The 26,260-nt window shown below is 55.8% G+C and overlaps 1 protein-coding gene across 1 annotated transcript in view; it reads right to left on the minus strand.

The window, feature by feature from the left end:
* Nucleotides 1-25,686, minus strand: part of AJAP1 (adherens junctions associated protein 1) — a 71,428-nt gene extending 45,742 nt beyond the window's left edge. Inside the window, exon 1 of the mRNA XM_008049710.1 lies at nt 24,897-25,686. Coding sequence (XP_008047901.1) covers nt 24,897-25,683 — 787 coding nt within the window. The 5' untranslated portion in view covers nt 25,684-25,686. The remainder of the gene's footprint in view (nt 1-24,896) is intronic.
* Nucleotides 25,687-26,260: the final 574 nt, after the last annotated feature.

The following is a 26,260-nucleotide window of genomic DNA, read 5'->3' on the forward strand; positions in this document are numbered from 1 at the left end:
AGGTCATCACCCCTGCAAGCACCTGAGAGCAGGGCCGGGCTGTGTGGGTCCTTCGTGCCCAGGGCCCGCTACTGCCGCTAGGGCCCCCCAGTGAGGGCTTTGGCCTCACCGCTCTTCTGGACATTAGCAAGGAGAGAAGCATGACATTGAAAGGGAGTGAGCCAAGTCTGGGTGCTAAGACTGAGAAGCTCCCATCTGCCCCCCACAGGCAGGCTCTTTACACCACAGGAGTCTGCCTGCCCTGGGGACACCAAGTCCCGACTTCTCCATAACCCAGATGGCACCACCACCTAAGGAGTCCATGAGTGCATCACCCTTCAGGGGATGTGACCAGCACATGTCCTCTCTTTCAGCCCCTGGGCACCCTCAGGCAGCTGGTGTTTCTTGGTTTGACCCAAACCCATGACGAAGGACTTCAGGGGGTCGGGACCCGGCAGCTCCCAGAAAGCCGGCCCGGGAAGACTCACAGGCCTCGTGCCTCCCTGGGAGCCAGCCCTGGGGACCCTGGTCCTCAGACTGTGGCTGCCAGACCAGGGGGAAGCCCTCACACCGCCTGCCCACCACGCTGGGTGTCCCACAGGTAGAGGGGCCCGTCCATGCTCCTCCGGGGCCCTGGGCTAAGGGGGCTCGAGCCGGAAGGCATCTTCCGCATTTTCTCCCTTTCGCTGACTTACTTCGTAAGTACTGGCTGAGCTCTCCACATGGGCAGATCACTCTGCAGCAGACCACAAAGGGTATGAGAGAATGAAGGCACACGTTGAGGCTCCAGCCCGCAGGAGATAGAGGGTTCCTCGCAGAGTTGGGGTCTCACTCTTAATCGAGTTTTGCAGGTATTTATACATGTAAGTAGAGCCAGGAAGGAGGCATGAGTATTTAAGGAAGGGAGCGATTACTTCCGGCCACGGAGGATTAGAGGAAGGCAGGCGGGCGGGGTCATATTTGGGGCCGGTGCCTTTGGAGTAGTGGACAAGAGTGGGAAGAGGGAGGGGGAAGCCGTGGGAACAGGAGGGCTGACCACAGAGCAGGGGGCCAGGGGAGACTGTGTGAGAAGGCGAACATAGCCCAGAACCCAGGGGAGGGAGCATGGACTTTTCTGGGCAGGCAGTGGGGAGTCATTGACAATTCTTGAGCAGGAGAGAGGCAATATCAGCGCTGTGGATTAGAACTGATGTGGCAGTTGTGTGAAAATGATGTTTGCAAACGTCCTCAGGGGACACACCCGTGGCTCTCACCGTGTGCCAGGTACCCTCTGAGCTCGACAAACATGAGCTCTTTGTCCTAACAACCCTAGGAACTAGCCATTTTTCTCGCCCATTTCACAGAGATGACAGAAGTGAGATGCAGGGACAGAAGTGAAGTGGGGCCGGCCGGGGACCCAATGAGGAGACACCGACCCTCTCCTAATTCTGCTCCCCAAGGCCACCGGCAGTGGCCACGTCTAGAAACGTGTCAGGGCCATCAGGGGGTAGCCCCAGGGTTTGGCCAGGCAGCTGCAGGGACAGAGGGAAGGAGTGTGGGCTCCGGTGGTCAGACGGTGAGGAGACCCCTGGGGAGGTGCTGGCACAGGGCAGGATTGCTGGATCTCCCTGAGAGCCGCATTGGGAAGGTCAGGCGAGGTCAGGGCTCCAGGGAACAGAGGAGAAGGAAGGGGCTAGCATGCCAGGCAGTGGCGCCATGTTTCCTGGCTTTGGCCCTCTCTCCTACCTTGGGGAGGTGACTCTCCTCTCTCTCTCTCTCTCTCTCTCTCTCTCTCTCTCTCTCTCTCTAATTTACTTTTTAAATAAACTGTATTTTCTATACTAACTTCTGTCCAATTCTTTGTATCTTTCTTGCGGCACCAGATCACACACTAGACACCCACACCCTGGTGGGCCTGACCCAATGTTCTGGAGGCTTCGAAACCCACCTCTCCTAGGAGACATCCAGGGACATCCTTCCTCCCAGGGACATCCAGGGTGCTGCATCAGGGTCACCGTGGGAGGACACCCCGCCCATGTACAGCGTGGTCTGAGGTCACGCAGGCATTCATTCCCAGACACCAGGACAGACCCTTAATCTCTTAGTCTCCCCTTCCTAATTGTAAACTCCTTTTAAAAAAGTAATATATGCCCCAAAGGGCTGTTGAGAGCATTGAAGGAGAGAATCCCAGCAACACCCTTGGAGCCTGGGGGTGACTCCTGACTCTATCTGTCAGGCTGTGGAACCTCAGACAAGTCACGCCACCTCTCTGAGGCTCCATCTGCCTGTGCTGATGCAGGATCGGAGGAATGTCTACCTGCCGGGCCGAGTCTCCTGTGCGCCTTCCAAGTCAGCCCCTAGACCCTGGCCCACAGAGGGACGAGGCACTGACAACACTTGATACCCAGGCAGGAGCAACAGCAGGGCTGCCCTGAGTTTCATGGGCCTCAGCTGACATGCTGCTTTCATCTAAGAAGCAGCAGCCTCGGGCGGGTGTCTGTCCTCTCTCCCTGGAACAAGTGCATGGGTTCGGGGCACTTGCCGGCCTGAATCTGGATTTAATTGTCCTGATTGAAGGAGCCTTTTGCAAATCGCTCTCTTGCTTTCCCTGGGCTGAGCCGAGTCAATACCCGGTACGTGATCACTCACAAAAGCGTCTAATGGGCGCTCGGGTGGGGGCTGAGCTCGCCACACACGCCTCACATGAACCGCAGCATCCAGCCTCCGCCCCAAGCTCCTTTGATCCGCATCTCATAAGGGCATCTTGCCCTAGAACGACAAGCGCAGAAATCAGAGCAAGAACCTTCTGCGTGCTATTTCTGGCTCTGGCACAGACGACGGCATGTGGGCAGATTGCAACGCCAGAATTTTCTCTGGTCTCTGGGAAATAGCACAAGGCACAGTGGCCTTCTCTTGCCCCTGGCCCGCAAGGGGGAGGGGGGTGGTGGCTCCTCCTGGACCAGGCTGGGGACGGAACCGAATCCTCCCAGGCAGGCCCGCCGGGATTCCCCATGCCAAGAAGTAGGATCCAGTCTCCACGCCCAGTTCTTCCAGAACAAGGATGACGGGTCTCTGGGAAGAGGAAGACAGCCAGCCATGCACCAGGACGGGTCCCCACTGGACTGCACACTTTGGGAGGACAGGGGCCAAGTCTGTCTTGCTGCCCGTTAAGGCCCAACTTCCAGCACACTGCTGGGCACGCAAGATGCTCAGTTCAGCTGAATGAATGAATGAATGAATAGGTGAACATGTGAACAAGCAAATGGAATGCTCTGGGGTAACTTCTCTTATTGTATAACCAGCTCCCACTGGGTGCTAAGCCCAGGCTTTGGAAATGGCATCTCGGGGCAGGCCCTGGGCAGGCACAGACCCATGCCTCCCAGTGACCCCCAAGTCTCGGGCTGTGCAGGCCATCTGAAGGGAGCACTGACTTCTTAAAAAGCAGGTGAAAATCTGAGCCAAGCCCTGGGACTCTGCTGCCCCCCCAGCCCAGACTCTAAGGGAGGAAGGGCGACTGAGGTGGGGGCTGCCCACACGTGGGGAGGGGGTGGTGGAAATCCCATAAAGATGCTTGAGGTGAAAAATAAGCGTTTTAACAGCTTTTTAATTTTTCTCAACGCAAAGTCCATCTGAAATACCAAAAAGAGTCCAGAAACCCTATTTTTGTTCATTGGTGGGGAATTTGGACCAGAAGAGGCCATGGTTAGGAGTTCCAGCTGAGCGGTCTGTTTTAAGAAGCCGGTTCTCCGGTCTCAGAGGAGACCAGATCTCAGAGAACGTCAAGAGAAGTGGAGGCAGCGGCTTCAGTTTTCCGAGCAGACCGTAGCCACCCCCCACCCAGGCCTCACCGCCTCATCCTGAGAACTGAGCTGCCCTGGCCCCGAAGGTACAAGGAGCCCATCGAGGCTTGGAATCCGGGACTCACCCTGGGTCATACCCTCACTCTCGCGTTCCCGCTGAGCGGCCCCCGCCCACCACACAGGCACCGGGTGGGCCCCTGGGACAGGTCTTGCGCTGTGGAAGGAAAGTTCCAGAACTTCGAGGCTCTGCAGACAGAGCACGGTTCTGGGGGGCCCTCTGAGGAGCCCAAGTTGAGGCCTGATTCCCCGGAGCCCGGAACTCCAGGGACAGGCAGGCCGTGAGGGAGGCTGGCCAGGGTTGGGCAGAACTGGAGGGCAGGTGAACCGGGAGGCGAATTCACAGGATCCAAAGGCCTTCTCTCCCCTTCCCTCCCACGAGGTGTGACCTTGTCCAGTGGGCCCGTGCGACGGTCCAGCAGGGAAAGCTCCCAGGAGGATGACGATGTTAGGGCACCGGGACCGTGCATGGCCTTGCCACGAGGTTCTGACCCCAGGAAGCCAGTCGGCTCCCTGCTCGGGCTCTTCTGAGGAAGGGAGTGGAGTGGGCGCCTGTCCCCTGTCCCTGTGCGTTTGCAGTTGTCTGAGTGGGAAGGGCTGGGAGAGGCTTCCCTGTGCTCTCAGAGACCTGAGGGTGTGCTTCTCCTGCTGCAGCCTCTCTTCTGCTGCCTTTCAGAAAGGTGCTCACAGATGCCCAGGGTGGGGGGTCAGGCTCACACCCCCTACTCTGTCCCTGAGACTGCCACTTTTACAGTCTCAGGGACAGAGACTGCCACTTTTACGGGGGGGATTGGCCATCCCGGCTGCCAGGGCATAGCACAGGTGTGAAGAGAGCTGCAGGCAACCGCCTGGCCCCCTCCCATGCGTGTCGGTGGAGGCCGCCTCCCAGGACAGAGTTGAAGGCATGGAGAGGACCTCGCCTGTGTCCCATGCAGGTTGGAGCCTGGGGCCGCTGACCGTCCTGCAGCTCCCGCAAAGAGCATACCATTAGGAATGAGCCACCATTGCTGGGGTCCCTGTACATTACCAGCTCAGCTTTGGGGTCACAGACCCTGAAACCATGGCGTCTCCCTCCTTGTCAAGCTGTCCCGGACACCCCTGCAGGCTGGCGATGCCCCGGGTCTCTTGGCCTGACTCCCAGCCAGGCATGACGTCCCACGCCTTTCTAACTCTGGGACGATGGGTCTGTGGAGGTGACCGCCTCTTGGAGTCTGCGTGAATACCAGCTCATCACTTACTTTAAAAAGCAAAATCAAACCAAAAAACAACAAATGTCCCCATGGAGAAAGCATCTGCAGTCTCCTTTGAAGTTTGGGAGTCTACGAGTGAGTCTACGAGTGAGACCAAGAGGAGACATGGGGGAATCAGTAACACGCTCTGTGATTAGAGAAAGGACAGCTGCAGGCAAAGGCTGATCCAGCCAGGACACTCGAGCACCGAGTGTGGAAGGGACAGGCCTGAGCGTTGCTCAAGGTGTCTGTTCCTCCCATGTCCCTCTAGGCACCCAACTCCACTCTGCACTGACAGGCACTCAAGGAATACTGGTTCAGACAGGACCTGGGTGTGATCCAGCACTGAAAGTCCCCATGGAGAAAGTTCCTGCAGTCTCCTTTTAAGTTTGGGAGTTGAATCTATGAAAGACAGACAGGTCCTTTCCTCAGGGTCCCAGCTTCTGACCGGCAGCCACAGGGTGGACGGGACCTTTGCCAGGTGCAGAGCGGGGCTAGTCCCTGCAACTTCCCAATATCTGGGTTAACAGGAGACACCGCCTCCCGGGAATCGACCGGCAAGTCCAGCAGAAGCAGTGGCTTGTTTTTGCTTTTCTTGAAAATATGTAAGGATGGGAGAGATGCGGTGTGCGGTAGGCGGTTGAGAGGGCTCCAGCTCACCCGGCCGAGCTGCAACACCTATCTGCTGTTCCAGTGCCTTGTGTGCCACTTTTTTCTACAAGTCCAAGTGAATAATAAAACCTAAGTTTCTAAGACACCTCTGCCACAGACGCAGTGGCAAGCTTGTGTGCTCCCTGTCCCCTCCTCTAATAGGATGTGAAATAAACCACCTGCCATCCAGGAAAACTTCTGTTCTCCTAGGTGTGGAGTCTGGCAGGTGCAGGGGCCTCACATGGGGGCCTCTGCTCTGAGAAGAGCCATACTCTGCTTAGGTATGGGGTAGGGAAGGAGGGGAGGGTGGTTTGATGGGTTGAACCTCATCTCCCCAAAAGATGCTGAAGCTGAGCCCCCAGGACCTGTGAATGACACTTTATTGGGAAAAAGGGTCTTGGCCGATGTAGTTAATTAAAGATCTCGGGATGAGAGCATCCTGGGTGATCAGGTGGTCCCTAAATCCAATGACAAGTGTTATGGGGTGAATTGCACCCCCACCCCAAGTTCATAGGCAGAAGCTAAAACCGGTGAATATGACATTATTTGGAGATAAGGTCTTAATGGAGGCAATCCAGTTGAAAGGAGGCCATTAGGGTGGCCCCTAGTCCATCAGGACTGGTATTCTTATTAAAAGGGGGATTTTGATCTCTGAGCATGGTGGCTCACACCTGGAATCACAACGCGTTAGGAGGCCGACGTGGGAGGATTGCTTGAGGTCAGGGGTTTGAGATCAGCCTAGGCAACATAGAGTGACCCCGCTCTACAAAAAAAAATTGAAAAAATTAGTCATGGTACTTCATTGCTACAATCCCAGCTACTCTTGAGCCCAGGAGTTTGAGGCTGCAAGGAGCTATGATCGCACCACTGTCCTCCAGCCTGGGTGACAGAGCGAGACTCCATCTCTAAAAAAAAATAAAAACAATAAATATATAAAGGGGAATTTTGGCCACAGACATGCACAGAGGGACGATGACATGGAGACTCAGGGAGGAGACAGCGTGTATGAGCCAAAGAACACGTGAGGCCACCAGAGCCTGAAGAGAGGCCTAGGACAGACCTTCCCAGCCCCAGAAGGAGCCAGCCCTCTCACACCCTGGACCTGGACTTCTGTCTTCCAACCTGAGAAGCCGACGGGCTTCAGTGATTAACTGGCAGCAAGTCGGACCCTGGGCAGTTCACACGTCCTGTTCAGTCGGCACAGCTCCAAGCTCAGGAGCCAGAAAATGGAGGACCAGGAAGGGCCTAGCATAGAGCCATGTGGGCAGGGCTCTGGGCCCTGCAGCCGCCCGCACCTGACCAATCCCGGGTCAGAATGAGGCAGGCAAGTGACGCCCACGGGGACCCAGACCCGTCCAGTGTTTTCCTCACGACAAGAAGGACAGAGTGTGTCCAGGTCCTGGGCTGTGCGGCCAGGAGGGCCTGCTTCTTCATTCACCGGAGGTGCTATTTCCAGTGTGGGAAGTCGAGATGGCTGAGTTTATTAATTAATGATCTATCTCTTGGTGTTGATGTATAATTCATTTCAATGATGTTTCCCCAGAATATATCAGAAGGCTTAGCTCTGAGCTGGCCAGAGTGGGAGGAGCAGGAGGGCAACAGGCGGTGTCCTCAGGGTCTGCGGGCCCCACTGAGTATCGAGAGCTCAAGGGGAGATTGACAGGGGTCTGCTGCTGGGCCAAGAACCGGTGGACTCCAAGATCCCATGCATCCAGGGTAACGGGTTGCTGACTCCCCTAAGGTGCAATGACAGAGTGTCTGGAGGGTGGATCAGAGACAGAGTCCCAGGCCCACAATACAGGGGAAAACTCGAACCCGAGACACACCAAATGCGCTGTCTCTGAGGAACCAAGGTCCAGCCATCTGTGGCCCAAGACAGAAGTTTCTAGCAGCCTGTAGAATGGCATTTCAGTTCAGAGGGAACCCCAGGCTCGCATGTGTGCCTGAGGGTCTGTCCTGTCTCCTGTGCCTTTGCCCCTGAGCACGATGTAGTATTATTGAGGGCTGCCCCTGCACCAACAGCCTACCTGTTAACAGGCCAGGTCCCATGATAGCCACTCACACCACTACACAGAGTCGGCAGCCTCATTTCCTGGTGCCGGGAGCAAGCATTGCAGGACGGGAACTCCCCCCCTGGGGCTGTTTGATGGGGAACACACAGGTGCATGGGCCTTGGTGGCCTGAGTGTACCCCTCAGACTCTAAGAGAGGACCAGCAGACAGGGCTCAGTCCCTCACTCTGCAGTGCAGGCCCTGGGCTCTCAGCTGCTGTGTCCATTTCCCTGCCTCCCAAGGCTCAGGCATTGTAGACTGGGTTTCCTGCAACGCAGCTTCCTGGGCCCCATCTAATCAGGATTTCTAGACGCAGGGATTAGAGATATACACGTTAAACCCATTCCCCAGAGACCCTCGCCCTCACTGAGCTCCCAGTGTGTGGCGAGGCTTCAAATCCCACCTTCTTTGGGTGAACAAAGCCAGGATGCTTCCTTCCCAGGCTGTGCCGTGAGTCCCAGGGAAGAAGGGAATTTGGAATAAACCACCCATGTGCCGGCACAAGGGCCCAGTGTTCAGCCGGGTCCATTAGAGCAGCAGTCCCCAACCTTTCTGGCACCAGGGGCCAGTTTTGTGGAAGACAGTGTTTCCACTGATAGGGTGGAGGAGGATCATCAGGCATTAGATTTTCATCAGGAGCTGCAACCTAGATCCCTCACAGGCGCAGTTCACAACAGGGCTCCCGCTCCTGGGAGAATCCAATGGCGCTGCTGATCTGACAGGAGGCAGCGCTCAGGTGAGTGATGGGGAGTGGCTGTGTAAATGCAGATGAAGTTCTGTCTCCTCACCCGCTGCTCACCTCCTGCTGTGCCATCTGGTTCCTAACAGGCCACAACCTGTACTGATCTGAGGTGGGACCTCTGCGTTAGAGGTCAGGCACTACTCTCCAAACTGGCCAGGGCAGCGGCGTTATCGCCAGTAAAGACTACCGCACCTGGACCGTGGCCACGGCCCTCCTCCGTTCACCTGCATCCCCCCACTCGCAACTGCGTGTCCTCACAAGGTTCCAGGCTGCACTGGTTGTCTGCACCAAGTAGCAAATCACCACTGACTTGGTGGCTTCAGACTCGCCCACTGATGACCTCAGGTTCTGTGGGTGAAGAGTCTGGCTGCGGTCTAGCTGGGTCCTCGGCTCAGGGTCCTGCAAGGAGAGCAGGGGACCCAGTCCCCGCTGTTCTGTGCTCTGTGTACCACCCACAGCTGGGCTGCACTCTCATCTGGAAGCTTGACTAGAGAAGGCACCACATCCAGACTCGGGTCCAGTGTCAGCAGCCTCATTTCCTGGTGCCAAAGGGCTGAGAGACGGGCCTCTTGCTGGCTCTCTGGGGGGCTGTCCTCAGATCTTCGACGCCCATAGACCCTGCCCATATGGGCCCCACAAGTTCAGCAAGATTGAGTCTTTAGTAACTGAGAGAAACACGGACGACTCCTGTCCCTCTGCTGTACTCTGTGGGTTAGAGTGGGTCTCAGGCCCTACCCACACCCAGGGGAGGGGATTACAGAGGCGTGAACACCAGCAGGGGACATCCTAGGGCTGCCTGGGAGTTGGCCGGGCACCCAGGCCCTCATCAGGTACGGAGGACACGTGACCACGAAAGCCTTTCTGCTGCCCAGGGGTGATTGACATTAAGTTGAGGACAGTGGTGATCAACTGCTGCAGACAAGGTCATGGCAGCCTGATTGGAGGGCAGAGGGTCTCTGGTGCACGTGGCTGTGCAGGAAATGCCTTTTAGGGGAGATGTGCGCTTTCTCAGCAACGCTGGGGGAGGGGAGAAATGGAGGCAAATGCCATGGGCCTGGGGGCACTGAAAATCAGGGAGGTAGGATCAGGAGCCTGACACCCTTGGGGATCCAGAGGCCACACTGCTCTGAGGCTCCAGGGGCTGCTCCTGGCCTCTCTTGCCACAGCCCAAGGTCGCACTGCCTGAGGGGTTGCCCAGGGCGTGCAGTCTCCTGGTGTCACCCGCCCAGCCTGGCAAAGGCCACCTGGCGTGCTGAGAGCTGCGCACCCCGGTTCCCAGCCGATGACTCACGGTGGAACAGATGTCACCCAAACTGCACAGCAAACACCCCAGCTGCCTCAGGTAGTGTTCTGCACGGGGGCGGGGGTGGGGGGTGGTTCCTGCAGGGCTCCATGAAGGAGACAAAGAGGGGACACGCCCAGTCTCAGCATCTTCTTGGGTCACACTTTTGCCTCTTGGAAGCTCCTCTGTGTTTTCAGTCCCAGATGGGAGGCAGCACTGTCACCCGCAGGCCCAGAGCAGGCTGGGCTGGGCTCAGCCCCACCAGGCTCTGCAGTGCACTAGGCCACAGCTTCCTCGCCTCCCAAGATCCACGTGTCATAGACAGGGCTTCCCAGCGCAGGTTCCTGGGCCCTGCCTGAATCAAGACTTCTGGAAAGTGGGGACCAGAAATGTGTATTGCAACCCAATTCCCCACGCAACCCTCACTGAGGTCACACAATGCATGAGGCTTGAAATTCCACCTTCTTTGACTGGCAGTGAACAGGCCGCTATTCCTGCCAGAGTCTCCCCTGGGTTCTCAATGGCTTTCCCGGTCTTACCCGCTCCCCAGCCCACCCTCCCGGACCTGTACAACTCTGGAAGGTAGAATCTGCCCACACCACTGGACTCCTGGGTCAACTTTTCCCTAAACTGAGCGTTCTCCCTCTAGATATAAAACAATGTGGGAATATCAAATGCATACAAGCCCTGGCCACTGTGAGTTGATGATGCGGCCCCCCAGAGTGGCACCCTCCACAGCATGTGCCCACAAGCATGCTACCCTTCACAGCCCCTAAGGCATCGAGGCCTGTCCCGTGCCCACCTCTGTCCCTTCCCATGGTGGGTGTGGTAGAGTTCCATTTCCTCCCCACCCCCAGGACCCCGGGGACCCTCTGCTGCTCTCACAGGTAGCCCATGACCTTGGAGGCATATTACGAATGGACATGTGGCCCCAAAATGTATATGTCGAAGTCTTAACCCCTAATGGGGCTGTGATTGGAGACAGGGTCTTAAAGATAGGGATTAGATGCGGTCATTAAGGTGGGCCCTAACCCAGTATGACTGATGTCCTTAAAAGACAAGGAGATTTCCTGTTTAAGCTGCAGTAACTTTTCTGACTATGGATCATCGGCCCTTCTGTGGCAGATTTTTACTGTTCCTCTAACGCATTTTGCAAAAAGTGCAGCCATTGATTAATGCAATGTAGTGTCAATTAGATGTACATTCCCGAGGTCTTTTATCTGTTGTAGCTTTGTCTTTGTCTTTTTCTTTTCATTACACCAGGTATATTGCCCTGTAAATTTTGGTAGTGGTACCAGGAATAAAAAATTAAGGAATGTTTATCATAAAAAAAAAAGACGAGGAGATGAGGACAAATTGACATGCACAGAGGATCAGTCATGTAAGAACACAGCGGGGAGACAACGTGTATGAACCAGGGGAGAGGCCCCAAAGGAACCAGCCCTGCTGATACCTTGACCTCAGACTCTGGCCTCCAGGATTGTGAGAAGATAAATATTTTTTAAGCTGCCCAGTCTGGGTGCCTCTGTTATGAGGGCCCTATGCACTAACCCAGGAGGCCTGGCTCCATCAGCTGACTAAGCCCTGCAGCCCTGGGGTGGAGTGGAGGGCTTCCAGGGTCTGCCCTTCACCCCAGTGACAGAGGCACTGAGGTCGGGATTTCCCCCTGGGAGGTGGCAGCTGCCACCAGACAAACCGGGTTTCTTAGCATGTCCTGGGCTCCCTCTCCCCCACCGTGTGTGGTCTTTTCTCTTCCTCAGCCACACCCTGTCCCTTCTACCCCATCACAAGCCCTCAGTGCCCCACAGGCCTCTGCCAAGATTTGTCCCAGGTTCCTGTCCCACTGGGTGTGTCATGCTGTGGATGTCCCCTGTCTCTGCCCAGAGCAGAAGCTCCAAGCAGGTAAGAGGGTTAGCCTTTACACCCCCCGAGTTGTTCCCACAGCCAGCCTCAGGGAAGGAAGGGCGGGAAGCGGATAGCACCAAGTCACAGCACTCACTTCCAACACCCAGTACACCCTGCCACGTGGGCAAAGGCATTCCTTTCACATAGACATAGACAGAGACCACCTGGCGATCAACACACCCTTTCTGCCCACTGCCTCCCAGGGCTCCCAATCATCACCTCTTCCCCCACTACTTTCTTCCACTCTCCCTCCCCCGCCCCATCACAGTGCTGGTACAAAAGCCACAAAGGCATAGGCAGAGGAGGCTGGCACCTCCCTCTTTCTAATCGAGGCTTTGCTTCAGTGTGCCACTCCACTCCTCAGGACAGCAAATGTTTTGCAAAGGCCAGAGAGTAAGCATTTAGTCTTTGCGGGTCGCATGGTATCACAACTACCCAACGATGCCACTGAAGTGGAAAGCTGCCATAGGCACTGTATAAACAAATCAGCATGGCTGGGTTCCAATAAAACTTTATTTACAAAAGCAAGTAAAGGGCCAGGTTTGGCCCTGGGGCCATCATCTGCCCACCCTGCACTGACTGAGTCCTGTGCAGCCCTGAAGCCTCCTCAGTGCCGGCTGAGCTCACCCCAAAGGCTGGCTCAGATCACAGGCCACTGGAGAGACCTGTGGAGCATCATCCTGGCGTCTCCCCATGCAGGGTGCTGTGGCCAAATGAGTTTGAGAAACACTGTCAATGCTCCCCCTCAAGGAAGTGCAGGCTGGCATCAGCATGTCCACGATGTCACCAGCAGGACACCGCATACCCCATGCTGCCAGCTCCCATAAGAGTCCTGTATTAGGAAAACCCTCTTACCCTTGTATGCCTGATCCCTGCCCAGACATTTCAGTTCCTAACGGAAGTTTGAGGGGAAAGCTCCCATTGAAAGGTGGGCTCTAGGGGCCACACACCTTGGAACCCAGTTCTAATGTGGCTGGGCGTGGTGACCCAGATGCAAACCCAAGGTCCGTCACTGACATGCAGGGAGCCTGGGACACCCTGAACTCTTTCTGACCTCATACCCACTTTGAAGGAGAAGTGGGTATCTGACAGAGCGCATGCCTGTTCCTTACATGCAGCCTTGTTGAGACCCTGTCACGTATAAGCCCGGCCTGACACATGGGGGTCATGAACAGGATGGACACAGGACTATCCAGCGAGCTCCACAGGGTGTCCATGACGTATGGAAGGGGCATGGAGATTCTCTGTGGAGTACCTGATAAGGCTCACCCCCTACACCCACACACCCCTAGCCAACCCCCTCACAGGGAAGTGGTCACTAGAGCAGTCACCTGGCCTGCCGCCCACCTCTTCTTCCAGAGAAATCAATGTCAGCCCAGCTTTGTCCAGGAGGCGACTTGCCTCTTTCCAGCCTGCTGGGCAGAAAGTCCCCTGACGACTTGGGTTACCAAGAACCCAAAGACAGAGAACTTCTCCTGGGGACCAGCCAGCCCTGGCTGGATAGATGCTCCCAAAGCTCTGGGCTCCCTTGAGCCTGAGAGGTGGCTGGTGGCTTCTGTGGTACAGGGTAGTGGGTGCAGGCAGGGCAGCACGAGGCAGTGGACCACGCACACACAGCCCAGCTGTGTCCAGAGCAGAAGAGGAGGGCCGTGGAGAGCAGCCCCCGCCTGCGGCCTGGCGCTGGCCCTCTGAAGAGCAAAGAGCCTTATCACCCTGGCCTTCCCTCATTTCCTCTTAGGAGCATTTCCCCCCAAAATCAGAAGATCTGTGGACACTTCAGCTTCGGAGTCCACTCCTTGCTGACATCTCTAAGCCTGGGTGTTGCATTTGTAAAAATTTCAGAAAATGGGTGTGGAGCTGGCTGTCAGCCGGGCAGGGGGCCAGGAGCCAGGGAGCAGTGGGTGGAGGGTCTGGGAGTGGGGAAGTGGCTGCTGCCGCCCAAGTACCTCCTGGGCTGAGTGATCCCCTCTGGGAAGCCCTGAGCCCGCAAGTGACACTTTCTATTCTTGGTATTGGCAGAGGCGGGAGGCAGGCCAGAGCCCTAAGTAAGTGGCTGCAATATGAGAGAAATCTCTATAAGGCTCCAGAGACACAGACAAGCCACCTGGGGTCCCCACAGGTGGGGGCTTCGAGGGCAGAGGCCTAGAGGTAGGGAGCACTTCATTAAGGGAGGCACAGAGGCGCAGCCCAGGAGAAGCTCCAGGATGCTCCCGAGTGACCAGGTGGACCCCCTTCCCCTCCCTCCCAGCTGTGGTTCCACCTGGGGACAGGGAGTATTTTAATGTCTCCAGAGGGGATCAAAGGCCACAGGAGGCCTGGAGGATAAATTGCTCCTGGGAAGGACAAAGAACTGGGTGTAGCCAGGAGGACCCTGGGGCAGGAATCTCCAGGAGGTCTTGGGAATGTGAAACCTTCCTGCCCCCTCTCCTTGCTCCAGGCTCTGTTCAGGCTGTGCCCACCTCTGGAAGTTCAGGTCCCCACTAGGGGAGAGCTCACATGGCCAGGTCTGAGCGGTCCACTCCCTTGCAATGGTCTGAAGGCACGGGCTGGTCTCAGCCTGCAGCTGAGACATCAAAGTCAAAGGCAACCAGATTGTTCTTGGCCTTGACTCTTTTTTTTTTGAGTCAGGGTCTCACTCTGTTCCCAGGCTAGAGTGCAGTGGCAAGATCAGGCTCACTACAGCTTTGGCCTGTTGGGCTCAGGCAATGCTCCTAAGTAGCTGGAACTACACACTCAGCTATTTAAAAAATTTTTTTGTAGAGACATGGTCTTGCTATGTTGCCTAGGCTGGTCTTGAACTCCTGGGCTCAAGGAATCCTTCCGCCTCAGCCTCCCCAAGTGTTGAGATCACAGGCATTCCACGCCTGGACTGCCTTGAGTTTTCCGAACCCCTTCTAGGTCCTTGAAGACAGACCCCTGTGTAATCAATCTCTGCTGACGGGTCAGCCTCCACTGACTAGGGGTTTTCCCCATCCTGCTGGTCAGTGGCTGGTGTCTGGAGGCCTATGGACCAAGTCAGCCCTGGATCTGGGGACCAAATGTCCTGAATGTCCTTCCACGTCCCCACAGAGGGTGGTGTGGGGTGCAGCCCCGTAAAGCTCAGACCTCTGGAGGAAGAGCTGGGGCTGTAGCCTTTGTTCTCCAGCAGGGCCTGCATGTCTGCCAGAAGCAGAGCCTGTCCTGGGTATAGATTCCAGGAGGTCTTTAAAGGGGAAAGCCAGCCAGGCTCGGTGGCTCAGCCTGTAATCCCACGCCTTGGGAGGCTGAGGTGAGTGGATTGCCTGAACCCATGGGTTCAAGACCCGCCTGGGCAACTTGGCGAGACCTTCTCTCCACAATAAATCAAAAAAATCAGCCGGGTGTGGTAGTGCGCGCCTGTAGTTGCAGTTACTTGGAATGCTGAGGTGGAAGGATCGCTGGAGCCCCGCAGGTTGAGGCTTGGCGAAGGAGTGAGACTCCTACTCAAAAAAAAAATAAAAATAAAAATGAAGGGGGAAAGCCTGGCAAGGCCTCGGACCGCCAGGCAGAGGAGAAAGCCCCTCCTGCCTGGGGACACAGGGCAACGACAGCACCTGTGATTGCTGGTGCCTCCAGGGGTGTTTCCCCAAGAACCTGCACTGAAGGGGCAATGATTCTGCTGACCCCTTCTGTTACTAGGTGGGAACTTGGAGCTCATGACCAGGCGAGGGACACAGATGAAGCTGGGGACGTTGCCAGGAACAGAGGGAACCGCAGTGGGGACAGAAGCTTGCCCATCTGGGGACACACAGTTGGCCACCAACAGCTGTTGGAAAGTGGGATCTCCTGGCTGGGCAGCGGGGCATGGCCTCCAACCTCCTCACTGCCCCAGCCACCTGCCTCTCTCTGTGCCTCTCATGCTGACCTCACTCCTCACCTTGCAGGGCACCCCCAGAAGGCTCCGCCCTTGCAGGGCACCCCCAGAAGGCTCCACCCCCACATCCTCCCCAGCCACCTCCTCTCTAGTCAAGCCTGGCTTGAATGCCGCCTCCGTGCACCCCCCGCCGGCCGGCCACAGTCCCCAGCCCGTGGCTCTGTCCGATCCTGCACAGGTGCCGGGGTCGCCTGATATCTTCCGTGTGTCCCTGCTCTGCTCCCACCTTGCCAAGGGTGGGCTTCGTTTGTGTTATTCACAGGGACTCGTTCCCCTAAAGATGACAGATTCTCACAAGTGAAAGGGGAAGCCCTCTGTCCTCGGCTGAAACCCAAGCCTCTCCTGAGCACCCTGACCTCTTCAGCAAGCTCAGCCTGCCGCTCTGGCCAGGCTTCGGCCCTCCAACCACAGGGGTGGGCGGATCCATGTCTTCTCTGGCACTTCCACAATATCCCTGTCCCCCCGTCATCCATCCCCATCCTCTCCTGGACCATTCACGTGTCTTCTCATCCCACGTTTAAGACAGAACAGAACGCAATAGAACAACCCAAGTCCTAGTTCACTTCTGGAATCCCCTGACTGCAGTGTCCTTTCTGTCCCCTGCAGAGCAAAGTGCCTCAAACGACTTGGCTCCACCCACCACAGGGGAAGCCTCCCCTCCCACCTACCTCCCACTCCCCTCCATTCGCCCAGCAGGGTCTCGTCTCCCCAGGCCCCTGACCCGGCCATCTGCCTTCGACAGAAGTGGTCTCCTCTCCCCTGCCTCGGAGATCTGATGTGGCGATGCTCCCCACTTTGGGAGGCACCATCTGCTCCAGGCTCCCATGCAGCCACCCTCCTGCTCCTCCCAGGACCCTTCCTCACCCCCTGACAGCCCGTCTGTCCTCTCACACTGTCCATTCTGCCCAGGTGGCCCCACCGCCTAGGACCTCAAGACCATTGTGTACTGACAGCTCCTGCACATCCACTCCAGGTTGGATCTGCCCCTGGTCGCAGACACGTAAATCCAAGGAGCTCCCACCAACACCCTCTGCGAATGGTTCCAGGTGGCTCAGTCTCACGTGGCTAACGGACCCCGCAGACCATACCTTCCAGCCTGGGGCCCACCAAGCTTGGCATCACTTCCAGGCAAAGACACAGGTTGCTCAGGCCAAAACTTGGGAGACCTTCCAGATTGTTCACTTTCCCTCCTCCCCCACATACAACCTCTAAAGTCTAATCAATGCTTTTCAGTGTTTTTTGGGGTTTTTTTTGAGTCCGGGTCTCACTCTGCTGCCCAGGCTGGAGGATAGCGGCGCCACTGCGACTCACTGCAGCCTCGACCTCCTGGGCTCAAGCGATCCTCCAGCCTCAGCCTCCTGAGTAGCTAGGACAACAGGCACGCACCACCACACTCAGTTATGTCAATGCTCTTTCAAACAGGCATCTCCCCATGTGTCCCGTCTCTACACAGGTCATCATGTACCTTCTGGTTCTGCTGCCTCCTGTCTTCCCCCCAGGATAGCCACAGAGAACACCCGGGTGCTTTGGGAACATCCATCAGTCTCTTCTCTATGTGCTCCATGACCCCATCATACTTAGAATAAATTCCAAAACCCTCACGACTGCCTCCAAACCTCCCTGACCTCGCCGCAGCCCAACTCTCTGACCTGTCCCACGCCTAACCCACCGCAACTTGCCTGACCTCCTTGATATGCCAGGTCTAGCTGAGGTCACGCTAGATTATCTGGGTGGGGCCTAAATCCAACAATAAGTGTCCTTATAAGAGAGAGACAGAGACACGGGGAGGCGGCCACTTTGAAGATGGAGACAGAGGCTGGAGTGATGTGGCCACAAGCCAAGGAATGCCTGGACCAACCAGAAGCTGAAAGAAGCAGGAAGGATCCTTCCCTGGAGCCTCTGGAGGGAGTGTGGCCTTGCTCATACTACGATTCCAGACTTCCAGGCTCAGAACTGTGAAAGAATAAGCCCCCCGGACAGTGGTGATTTGTTATGAGAGCCCTCGAATACTCACACACAGATAGGGGCTAGGCTTTGCACACAGGATGCCAGGGAGGGAGCAGAGATGGCTTGTCCTGGGTGACAGGTCGCCTTGGGAATGTCTAACTTACACTAGGGACTCCCAGGAGGCCGGGCATTTAGCATCATGGCAGCATGTGTGCTTGTCACAATGACTAATGTTCATTGAACAAGGCAAGACACCAAAAGTCCTGCTGTGCATGGGACAGGTATGCAAACCACAGGGGGCCTGTGGCCTTCTGCCTGTCCCACCAGAGTCCTGTTAATGCACCCTGAGCCTTGGATCAAGAAAGTGTCATGGTCCTAGAGTCAGGAGAGCTGTGGTCCACTTGGCCTCCCCATTGCTGAAAGAAACTTCTGGAAAGGGAAGTTTTCTTCCTCTGTTCTTGCTGACAACAGACTGAGACTGCAAGGCAGAGGGTTGTGAGATTCAGTGAACCAGATTGAAAGCAGGGACCCAGAGACTCCTCCTCACATCTAACCATATGGCACTTGGGTCCCTCACACGTCTGTCTGCCCTGGAATTTGGCTGACTCTCCAAAGCTGGGTGTCGGCAACCGGCCAGGGAGCCCTCGAGCGTCACCTGGAATTACCTGCTGCACAGATGAGGGTGCCGGCAATGTTCACATGGGCCCCTTGAAGCTCGACATCTGTGACGCAGGCCTTTCCTGGGCAGGGGTCAAGAGAGGGTACAGTCAGGAGGAAGAGTCACTCCGTCGCCCCAAATGGCAGTTCTAGAATCCAGCCCACAGCCATCTGCCCCGCCTGGCCCCAGAGATTCCCTGGCCATACAAACCACTGAGCTCACCGCCTGGTGCCTCGAGGACCACTGACTGGGGTCACTGGCAGACAGGAAAGGGGCAAAGCCCTCGGCATTCCTCTCCCCCTGATGACTGGATGGGGAGGAAGTCTCTCCAAAGTCAGTCCCAGTGGCTGACAGAAGAAACACTGGGGCTCACCCATTCTTAGGGCCATTCTGAGTTCGAGCAGGGGTCTTGGAGGCTGTAGGCTGTAGGTTGTCTTACCTAGCCTCTGTTCCAGAGACCAGGAGACTGAGCCCTCCACAATCCAGGCCCGCAGAAATTCTGCCTACCCTGCCAACCCTCTTATGCCTCCCCCATGGTCAGCTCTGCCCATGCCCACGTTCCCCACCCTCCCCACCCCAGGGCTAAGCTCTGAGAAACCTGGCCTGGCCCTTCCCACCTGGAATGGCCCCTCCTCCTTGGAATCTGGGCTATCAGGATAATAATCCAGCCATTGACAAAGCTGTGGCTTGGTGACATTTCTTCTACCATCTTTACCTGTCATTTCTCTCTTGCTCAAGGATGTGTCCTTATCCATCTCGTGTTCTCAACTAGATTTTCAAACTCCTTGAAAGGGAGTGGAGCCGGGCTCGGTGGCTCAGCCTGTAATCCCGCGCCTTTGGGAGGCTGAGGTGAGTGGATTGCCTGAGCCCACGGGTTCGAGACCCGCCTGGGCAGCGAGATCTCATCTCTACAATAAATCAAAAAATCAGCCGGGCGTGGTAGCGCGCGCCTGTAGTTCCAGCTACTTGGAAGGCTGAGGCAGAAGGATCGCCGGAGCCCAGCAGGTCGAGGCTGCGGTGGCTGGGAGTGGCCACTGCACTCCAGTCTGGGCGACAGAGTGAGACTCCAACTCAAAAAAAAAAAAAAGAAAGGGAGTGGGGAGCGTGTTTTGCATTTTCTCGCCCCCTCCCACCCGAGGTGTGGCATTTAATATCAACTAAGTATAGAGTTGATGGCTCATTGAATAATTGATCAAGACACCAGAAATTCTACAATCGATCCTCTTAACACAATTCAATAAAAATTCTAAAAATGGTGTTCCGCCTCCAATTTAATCTCAGTGCTCGGAATCGCTCCCCTATGAGTCGATGAAAAGCATAAATTCAATCCACCACATACCAACGGGTCTGTTATCAATCCAGGGTTGAGGGAAATTCACGAAGTAAGGGAAGACGAACTCGAGAGGGGCGGGTTTCCTGAATAGTCTGTGGCCCTTCCAGTCCCCTTAGAGGCGACTGAATTCCAGGCAGAGGGGGCATCCATGAGGGCCTCTTCCTGCCACAACTTCAGTGGCTTTCTAGGGCATGGTGAAGGAAGACGGCCTGGCATGGAGTGTACCAGCTCCCGGGAGAAAGTGCGTGAGGACAGGCACCTCGCAGCTGCAGGGAGCTAAGGAGCTTCCCCAGCCCTTAGAAGCTCCTGGAAAGAGGATGACTCCCCGAGGGAACCAAGCAGTTCGAGAAGCACTAAACATTATCAGCTGGAGCAAGGAGCATACCCAAGGCGGACACCAGGAGGCTCCCGGAGAATGGGAGGCCAAACCCGGGTGCGCTGGGGCTCACCTATCCACATGGTGTGAACACAGCTTTGCCCAGCTAAGGCAGAGTGTGCTCTCAGGGGCCGTGTGGTGCAGGGGGCTGCCAGCCACAGCCCACTCCCCGAGCCGGAGCTCCCAGGATCTCAAGAAGTCCCCGTGAGGACCCCTAAGGCCAGCCTGGCCATCTCCAAAGCTCAGGGTGCTTTGCAGAGTTCCAAGCCCTCATCTGCTCTTTGATGCTCTTATCCCGATTAAGCCACTCAAAACTTTTGAAGTTCATGAGTCATTTGCTTCAAATGTGTTTAAATTAAGGACGGATTCACTTTCCTGGTAGCAAACGCCCAGTGACTTAATTAAAAGGGGCTCAGCGTTTAAGCCTCCATCAGGGCTTTAAAGCGAAGGGAAAGGAGCGTGTCCCTCCCGGTGACATAATGCCTCTGATTCCCTTCCATGCCGCGAGTCTGGTATTTAGAAAATATTTCATCCCCCGGAGACTTGCGCCTGAGGCTGGCTGGCCTGCATTGCTGCGTAGGTCAGCTGACCGCTGGGGTACGGAGAAAAGGACGCCAGCTTGTCCCTCGTGCTCCCAGAGGGACACACGTAAAGGACAGCAGAGGTTTCCTTCCCCCACTCTTGATGACAAGGACAAAGTAACTTGGAAACCATCCTTGGAAATGCATGAGCGAATTCCAATGTGAAAATTTCCAGGCAGGATTCGGTTGACATCTCCTGCCTGAGCTGCTGGATGTCACAAATACGTGACTGACTGAACGGGGACAAACCCTGAATGACGATGGGGACCCACAGGGCTTTGGGGCCCCTCCCAGGTGGCGTGCCTTCTGAGAGATGCAAACATGAACAGCTGGGGAAAGTGCCAGGCTCATGTGAGCAGGCTGGGGCGTCTCGGAGCCAGTCGCCAGCACGTAGGGTCTAAGATCACCAGGTGCTGCAGGAGACCTTTACCAAGTGCCGGCTGTATGCCAAGCACCCACACCCCAGGCATTCCCACAGTGAGCAGTCAGTGACCAAAATCAGTTGGCCTGGACTCCTCACAAGTTTGCTTTACAAGTTTAAACAGAAAAACCTCAGAAAATGACTTTGTTTTCTCTCAGGAGACTTCATAATTCCAGCAAGAGAGCTGTCATAGGAGAGCAGGGCTGCACCGTGGGGAGTCCTCTTCTCCCGACCTCGAGCGAACTTCTGACCCATCTGACGGTCACCCTCCGCCAGCACTCATGTGAGGCTGGAGCTCAATGCCTCTATGAACCCACGCCAGGTGATTTTCCATCCTAAGAATTCCTGGCGAGCATCATCGATGCCTCTGCACCAAGCACCAAGGTCAAGGAAGAGGCCTCAGGACCTCAGAAAATGACCTCATCCAACGATCCCTCAATGGAGCAGCAAAGCCGGGGGGCAAAAAATTAGCACAGCAATAACTCTCAGTATCATCATCACCACCATCATCACCATCACCACCATCACCAACGTAATCATCATCATCACCATCACCATCCTGACATCCAGTGGCAAGCATACAGTGAGCAACAGCGAGGTGCCAGGCACTGAGTACCTGGCACCTACTGTCTCATTTAATCGTAACAATAACATGAAGCAACAGTTGACTCCATTATTCCCACTTAGGCACAAAGAAGACAAGACGTTGCCCAAGTTCACACAGCTGTTATGAGCTGAAGTCAGGAATGTGACCACAGGCAGTGGGACTCGTCACCGTTACCCTAAAACCTGGTGTGATTTCCAATGACCTCACTTACAAGGTGAATCCTGGGAGAGCCACCTATGATCATCCCAGCAGCTCCTCCTTATAACATTAGTTCCTGAGAAATCTCAGAGTGCCCCAAATCCCCAGCCATGCCTCTTCTGTGCCCAGTAATGCCTGTGCTATGGGCAGACAGGAAATGTAACACGTCCCTTAGAAATATTTCTCTACAGAAGCAAAAATAAAAATCACAAATCACAAAATACAATTCCAGAGATTCCCGTGTTAGACATCAAAAGTGACTTAATGAATGCTTTGTATCACCTCCTAAAACTCCTATTCCAAATACTGAAGTGTCCCCAGCAGTGAGTGGCACATCTGAGTGTATCTGAGATGACTCCCAAGCCCCTGGGGGCCTGTTCCACTTTTTACCCTGGCAACCCTCTCCTCTGAGCCACTTTTGCTGGGTATAAAAACAATGATGTGTGGCAGGGACTCTTAGGTGTCAGGCGCCTTATTTAATGCTCTGTGTTGATCTGCTACATTATCCCAAAAGCCATTTGGAGGAAATGTTTCTGAGCTTCGATTCTACCAGTGAAGGGAAGGAACCCAAGAGAGGACAGACCTTCTCCAGGGTCACCCAGGCATGGGGCCTGGGTTCTCACGAGTATCCTCAACCCCAAGGCAACACGTGTCTTCCCAGACTGAAGCTCCGGGATCCCCAATCACTCCTGCTGCCCTAACTGTCTGGCAAGTGTGCACAGTGGTCCCACTCCACAAAGAGGTGGGGTCTCAGGCCTACATGTGATGACTGCTGCGGCAAAGGGCTTTTGGGGCGTTCAGCCCTCTGTCCCCTTTCTATCCAGGAAAGCTTATACAGTTCAGTTTTCCTGTCCCCACCACCCTTTCTACCTGGGAGTTCCAGATAAGAAGATTATGAGCTTGTTCTCAGTAGCCTAAACAAATACCTTCCCTCCTGTACACTAGCCAGTTCCACCCAGTGTCTAACTCAAATCGCAGCTGCTTGGTTCTAATCCACTTTTGCAGTGCCAACTGAGCTATGGTGAATCCAGTTGAGGGGATCCTCTTGGCACGTCCTCCCTTACCTCTGCCTTGTTCTGGAAGCCAAGGGTGTACTGTCCAGCCTCCATGAGGGCCCTTGTAAGCCCTCCCTTCCCTGCAGATCAGAGTCACTTTCCAGAATTAACATTTCTCTGCATTTGAAGCAAATGCACATGTTTTCCTCCTGTGAAATTTGTTTTGCTAAACAAATTAATCTCGCACCAGATTATATTATGAAGAACCATAAATCTCTTCCAAGATAAGCATCTGTTGAGTTGGATTAGCGACACCCAATGTACTGTGGATTCATTTGCTTAGACTTATAACGCTGTCCCAGGCGCTTAACTTTAGTCATAACAAATGTGGTTTGGAATCAAGGGGAACCTGTTTCCTCATCCATGTTTATATAGTAAGTAACATACACCAAGGAGTGGACAGAGGAAGGGCCCAGGATCCCACCACGATGATGGCTCATGAGGGTAAAAGTGAATGCTTTGCAAACTGTCCACAGGCACCTGACACAGGATGACGGATAGCAGGCCGTGTGTCTGTGCATGTTCAAAGGAGGGAAGTGGCCCATGCAGGGCCTCCAAGACCCCTCTCAGGGGGGCCTGGGCTCATAGCCCCCATCGCTGGGCCTGGCTGCTGGTCCTCTGGAACCATTCCTAGTCCCTGGCCCACAGATCCCATCTCTGGGCCTGGCTCCTGGCTCTCCAGAACCATTTCTAGAGGTTCCGCAGCCCGTAGTCCCCATCTCTGGCCCTGGCTCTTGGCCCTCCAGAACCCTTCCTAGGGGTTTTCCGGCTCACAACCTCCATCTCTGGGCCTGGCTCTCAGCCTGCCAGAACTCTTCCTAGAGATTCCCTGACCCATAACCCCCATCTCTGGCCCTGGCTCCTGGCCCTCCACCCCTGGCACTGGCATGGAGTTCAGGTGGTGCCTTCACAGAAAAGGTGCTCTCTAGGGAAGAAGCGCTCAGAATAAAACCTGCAGGTTCTCTTGTCCAGGTGAAGATAGAAAGTAGGTCACTGGTAGAAGGACAAAAGCCACCCACCCTAGGAAAATCTGTCTGGACTGACCAGAGCCTGTCTGCCAAGATGACAGGGAATCAGGGCCAGGACGCTGAGTCTAGCAAGGACGCAGAGGCCAGGATGCCATACCCAGTGCCTGCAGACAGACTCGGAAGGGCAGCCCCTGCCTCCCCTGGATTCTGAAGAGGCTTCTGCAGGCCATGAAACCCAAAGCTCAAGGCTTCCATGGTGCCCCTACCCCCTCTGTGCCAATGCCTTGGAATCTGCACCCTATTTTAACAAATATTGCTATTTGTCTAGCGAGCACATGCACAATCAGTAGGTGGGGACAGCCGGGGACCCAGGCCCAAGCTCCCCAGGGCTCTGTGAAGCTGGTGCACGTCCGTGCAGGCCACCGGCGCAGAGCCAGGCTCTGACCCCTGGGGCTTCTGAGAGTCACTCTTCATGAGGAAGGAAAAATGCAAGCCCGCATGGAGGGGGAGATTTCAAAGCCAAGGAGCTGTCACCGTCACAGGCAGCCAGAATCACAGCAGCAGAAGAACCAAAGCCCTCTGTTCTGATCTCTGTCCTCTAAACACCCTCTTAACCTGTCTCCAGGGAAAAGAACGCTGTGGCCTGAATCGCTGCCTGAGAAGCCTCAGTTAACACCGCTGGAAGTTCTTTCTTTTACCTGCCCTCAGTCTTTCTTGCTACTTAAGGCCGTTCTTAATCCTGGACCAAGGTCAAGTTGGCAGGTACTGCACCTCTACCCATAGACCCCACATCCCTGAAGGTTTGTGAAGATGCCACGAGGCCCGTTATTGCCATCACGAGATGTCCCTGCATCTTACTCCTGGGGCCGGCTGTGGACATGAAGTTCTACCTCCTGGGAGACAAGGCTCTGTATCTGGCAGGGCTCGGCTGGTCCCTAACAGAGGCATGAGAGGAGCAGCATGCATTTCCAGGCAGCACGACGGAGGGAAGCTCTCCCTTCTCTGCCCACCTCCTTCTAGGACCAACCTGTATTTACCAGTCTGCACATGTGTGCCAGCTCACAGGCACATCATGCCCCCATCTCTCTCCAAGGTCTCACACGTAGCATCACCCCAGGGACATCTCAGCCTCCCTCCCTCCACCCTGAACCCCACCAACCCTACCCAGAAGAGAGGGGTTCATACCTGAGGTCTCCCCCAGAATCCTTGGGGGCTTGACGTCTTCCCCGTTGCTGCTGGGACTGGCGGAAGGCTCCGTTGTGCTAACCCCACCCGGGATCCTTTTCCGGGGATCCAGGGACTCAGTGAACCCCTTAGTCTGCAGCGTCAAGGGGGTGGCCGTGGTGGTGGTGGTGGTGGCGGCCACCGTCGTCTTCCGCGTTTGTAAGATGGAGACCGTGGTGGGGCCATAGATGCCTGGAAACGTGTTGGACTCCAGCGCCTCCTCGTCCCCCGTAGGTCCCCAGGCGATGAACTCAGTCTCCGTGGTGGGCCGGCCGCCCCTGAAGTCAACGCTGTTGAAACTGTCCCCCTGCAGGTGCCGCTTTCCTCTCCTCAAGAGGACCCGCTGCTCCAGGGCCCCGCCAGCCACTGCGGAGGACGAGGACGAGGAGGCCAGGGAAGGGCTGGATTTGGCAGCAGCAGGGGGCTTGGCGAGCCCGCCCTTGGGCACGAGGGTGGCCACCGGGTCCCGCGGCCTGTGGGCCCGTCTGGCTCGGGGTGTCTGCATCAGCCCTTGGGTCCGCTCCCCACGGGATGACCGGGGGCTCCACAGGGGGGCCGGCATCCGCACAGACTGTCCACTCCTCATGCTCCACAGCCGGGGTGGCCGGTGCAGTGGCCTTGGCAGGAGCCGGAACTCAGTGCCTGGACCCAGGGCCTCGCAGGTGGGGAAATCCATGGCAAGCTGAAACATGGCTATCAGTATCCAAGCATGGCTTCCGAGGGGGCAGCGCGGCCAGCGGACGGACATGGAGCTGGGAAGGAAGGAGACAAGACAATCAGCGGGGTGCCAGGCTCAGCCGGAGCCCTTCCCTACCCCTAGGGGACGAGAGTGCTTTCTTGAGCGTGCATCCTGACTTCACACGGGAAGCCGAAACCCCTCCTTACATCACTCCAGAGGCTGACTCGCGTGCAGTTTATCCACGAGACCTCAGGAGAGCAGTGAGTGCCAGCCATGCGTGCCTGTGGAGCCTGCCAGGCACACAGCAGCCGATGACCATACAGTTCATTTCAGGGGAGGGAAAACCGAGCCTCAGAAACCCCCGTGTTGACAAGATGACTTGATAAGATCTTGCATTCGGAGATACATGTGCAGGTCCATTACCTGGGTACATCCCATGATGCTGAGGTCTGGCTTCTACTGAACCCATCACCCAAATAGCAAAGTGGTACCCAACTGATTTTTAACACTTTCCCTCCCTCTATCTCCCTCTCAGCTTTGGGGGTCCCCAGTATCTGTTGTTCCCACAAGATGACTTCAAAGACCTGCCAGTTCCTCCTGCCTTCTGCCCATAATGCAACAGGGCACCAAGAGAACATGAGGTGAG

This window comes from Carlito syrichta, unplaced genomic scaffold (assembly GCF_000164805.1).
Source record: "Carlito syrichta isolate Samal-C Ts95f unplaced genomic scaffold, Tarsius_syrichta-2.0.1 Scaffold136066, whole genome shotgun sequence".
Lineage (NCBI taxonomy): Eukaryota > Metazoa > Chordata > Mammalia > Primates > Tarsiidae > Carlito > Carlito syrichta.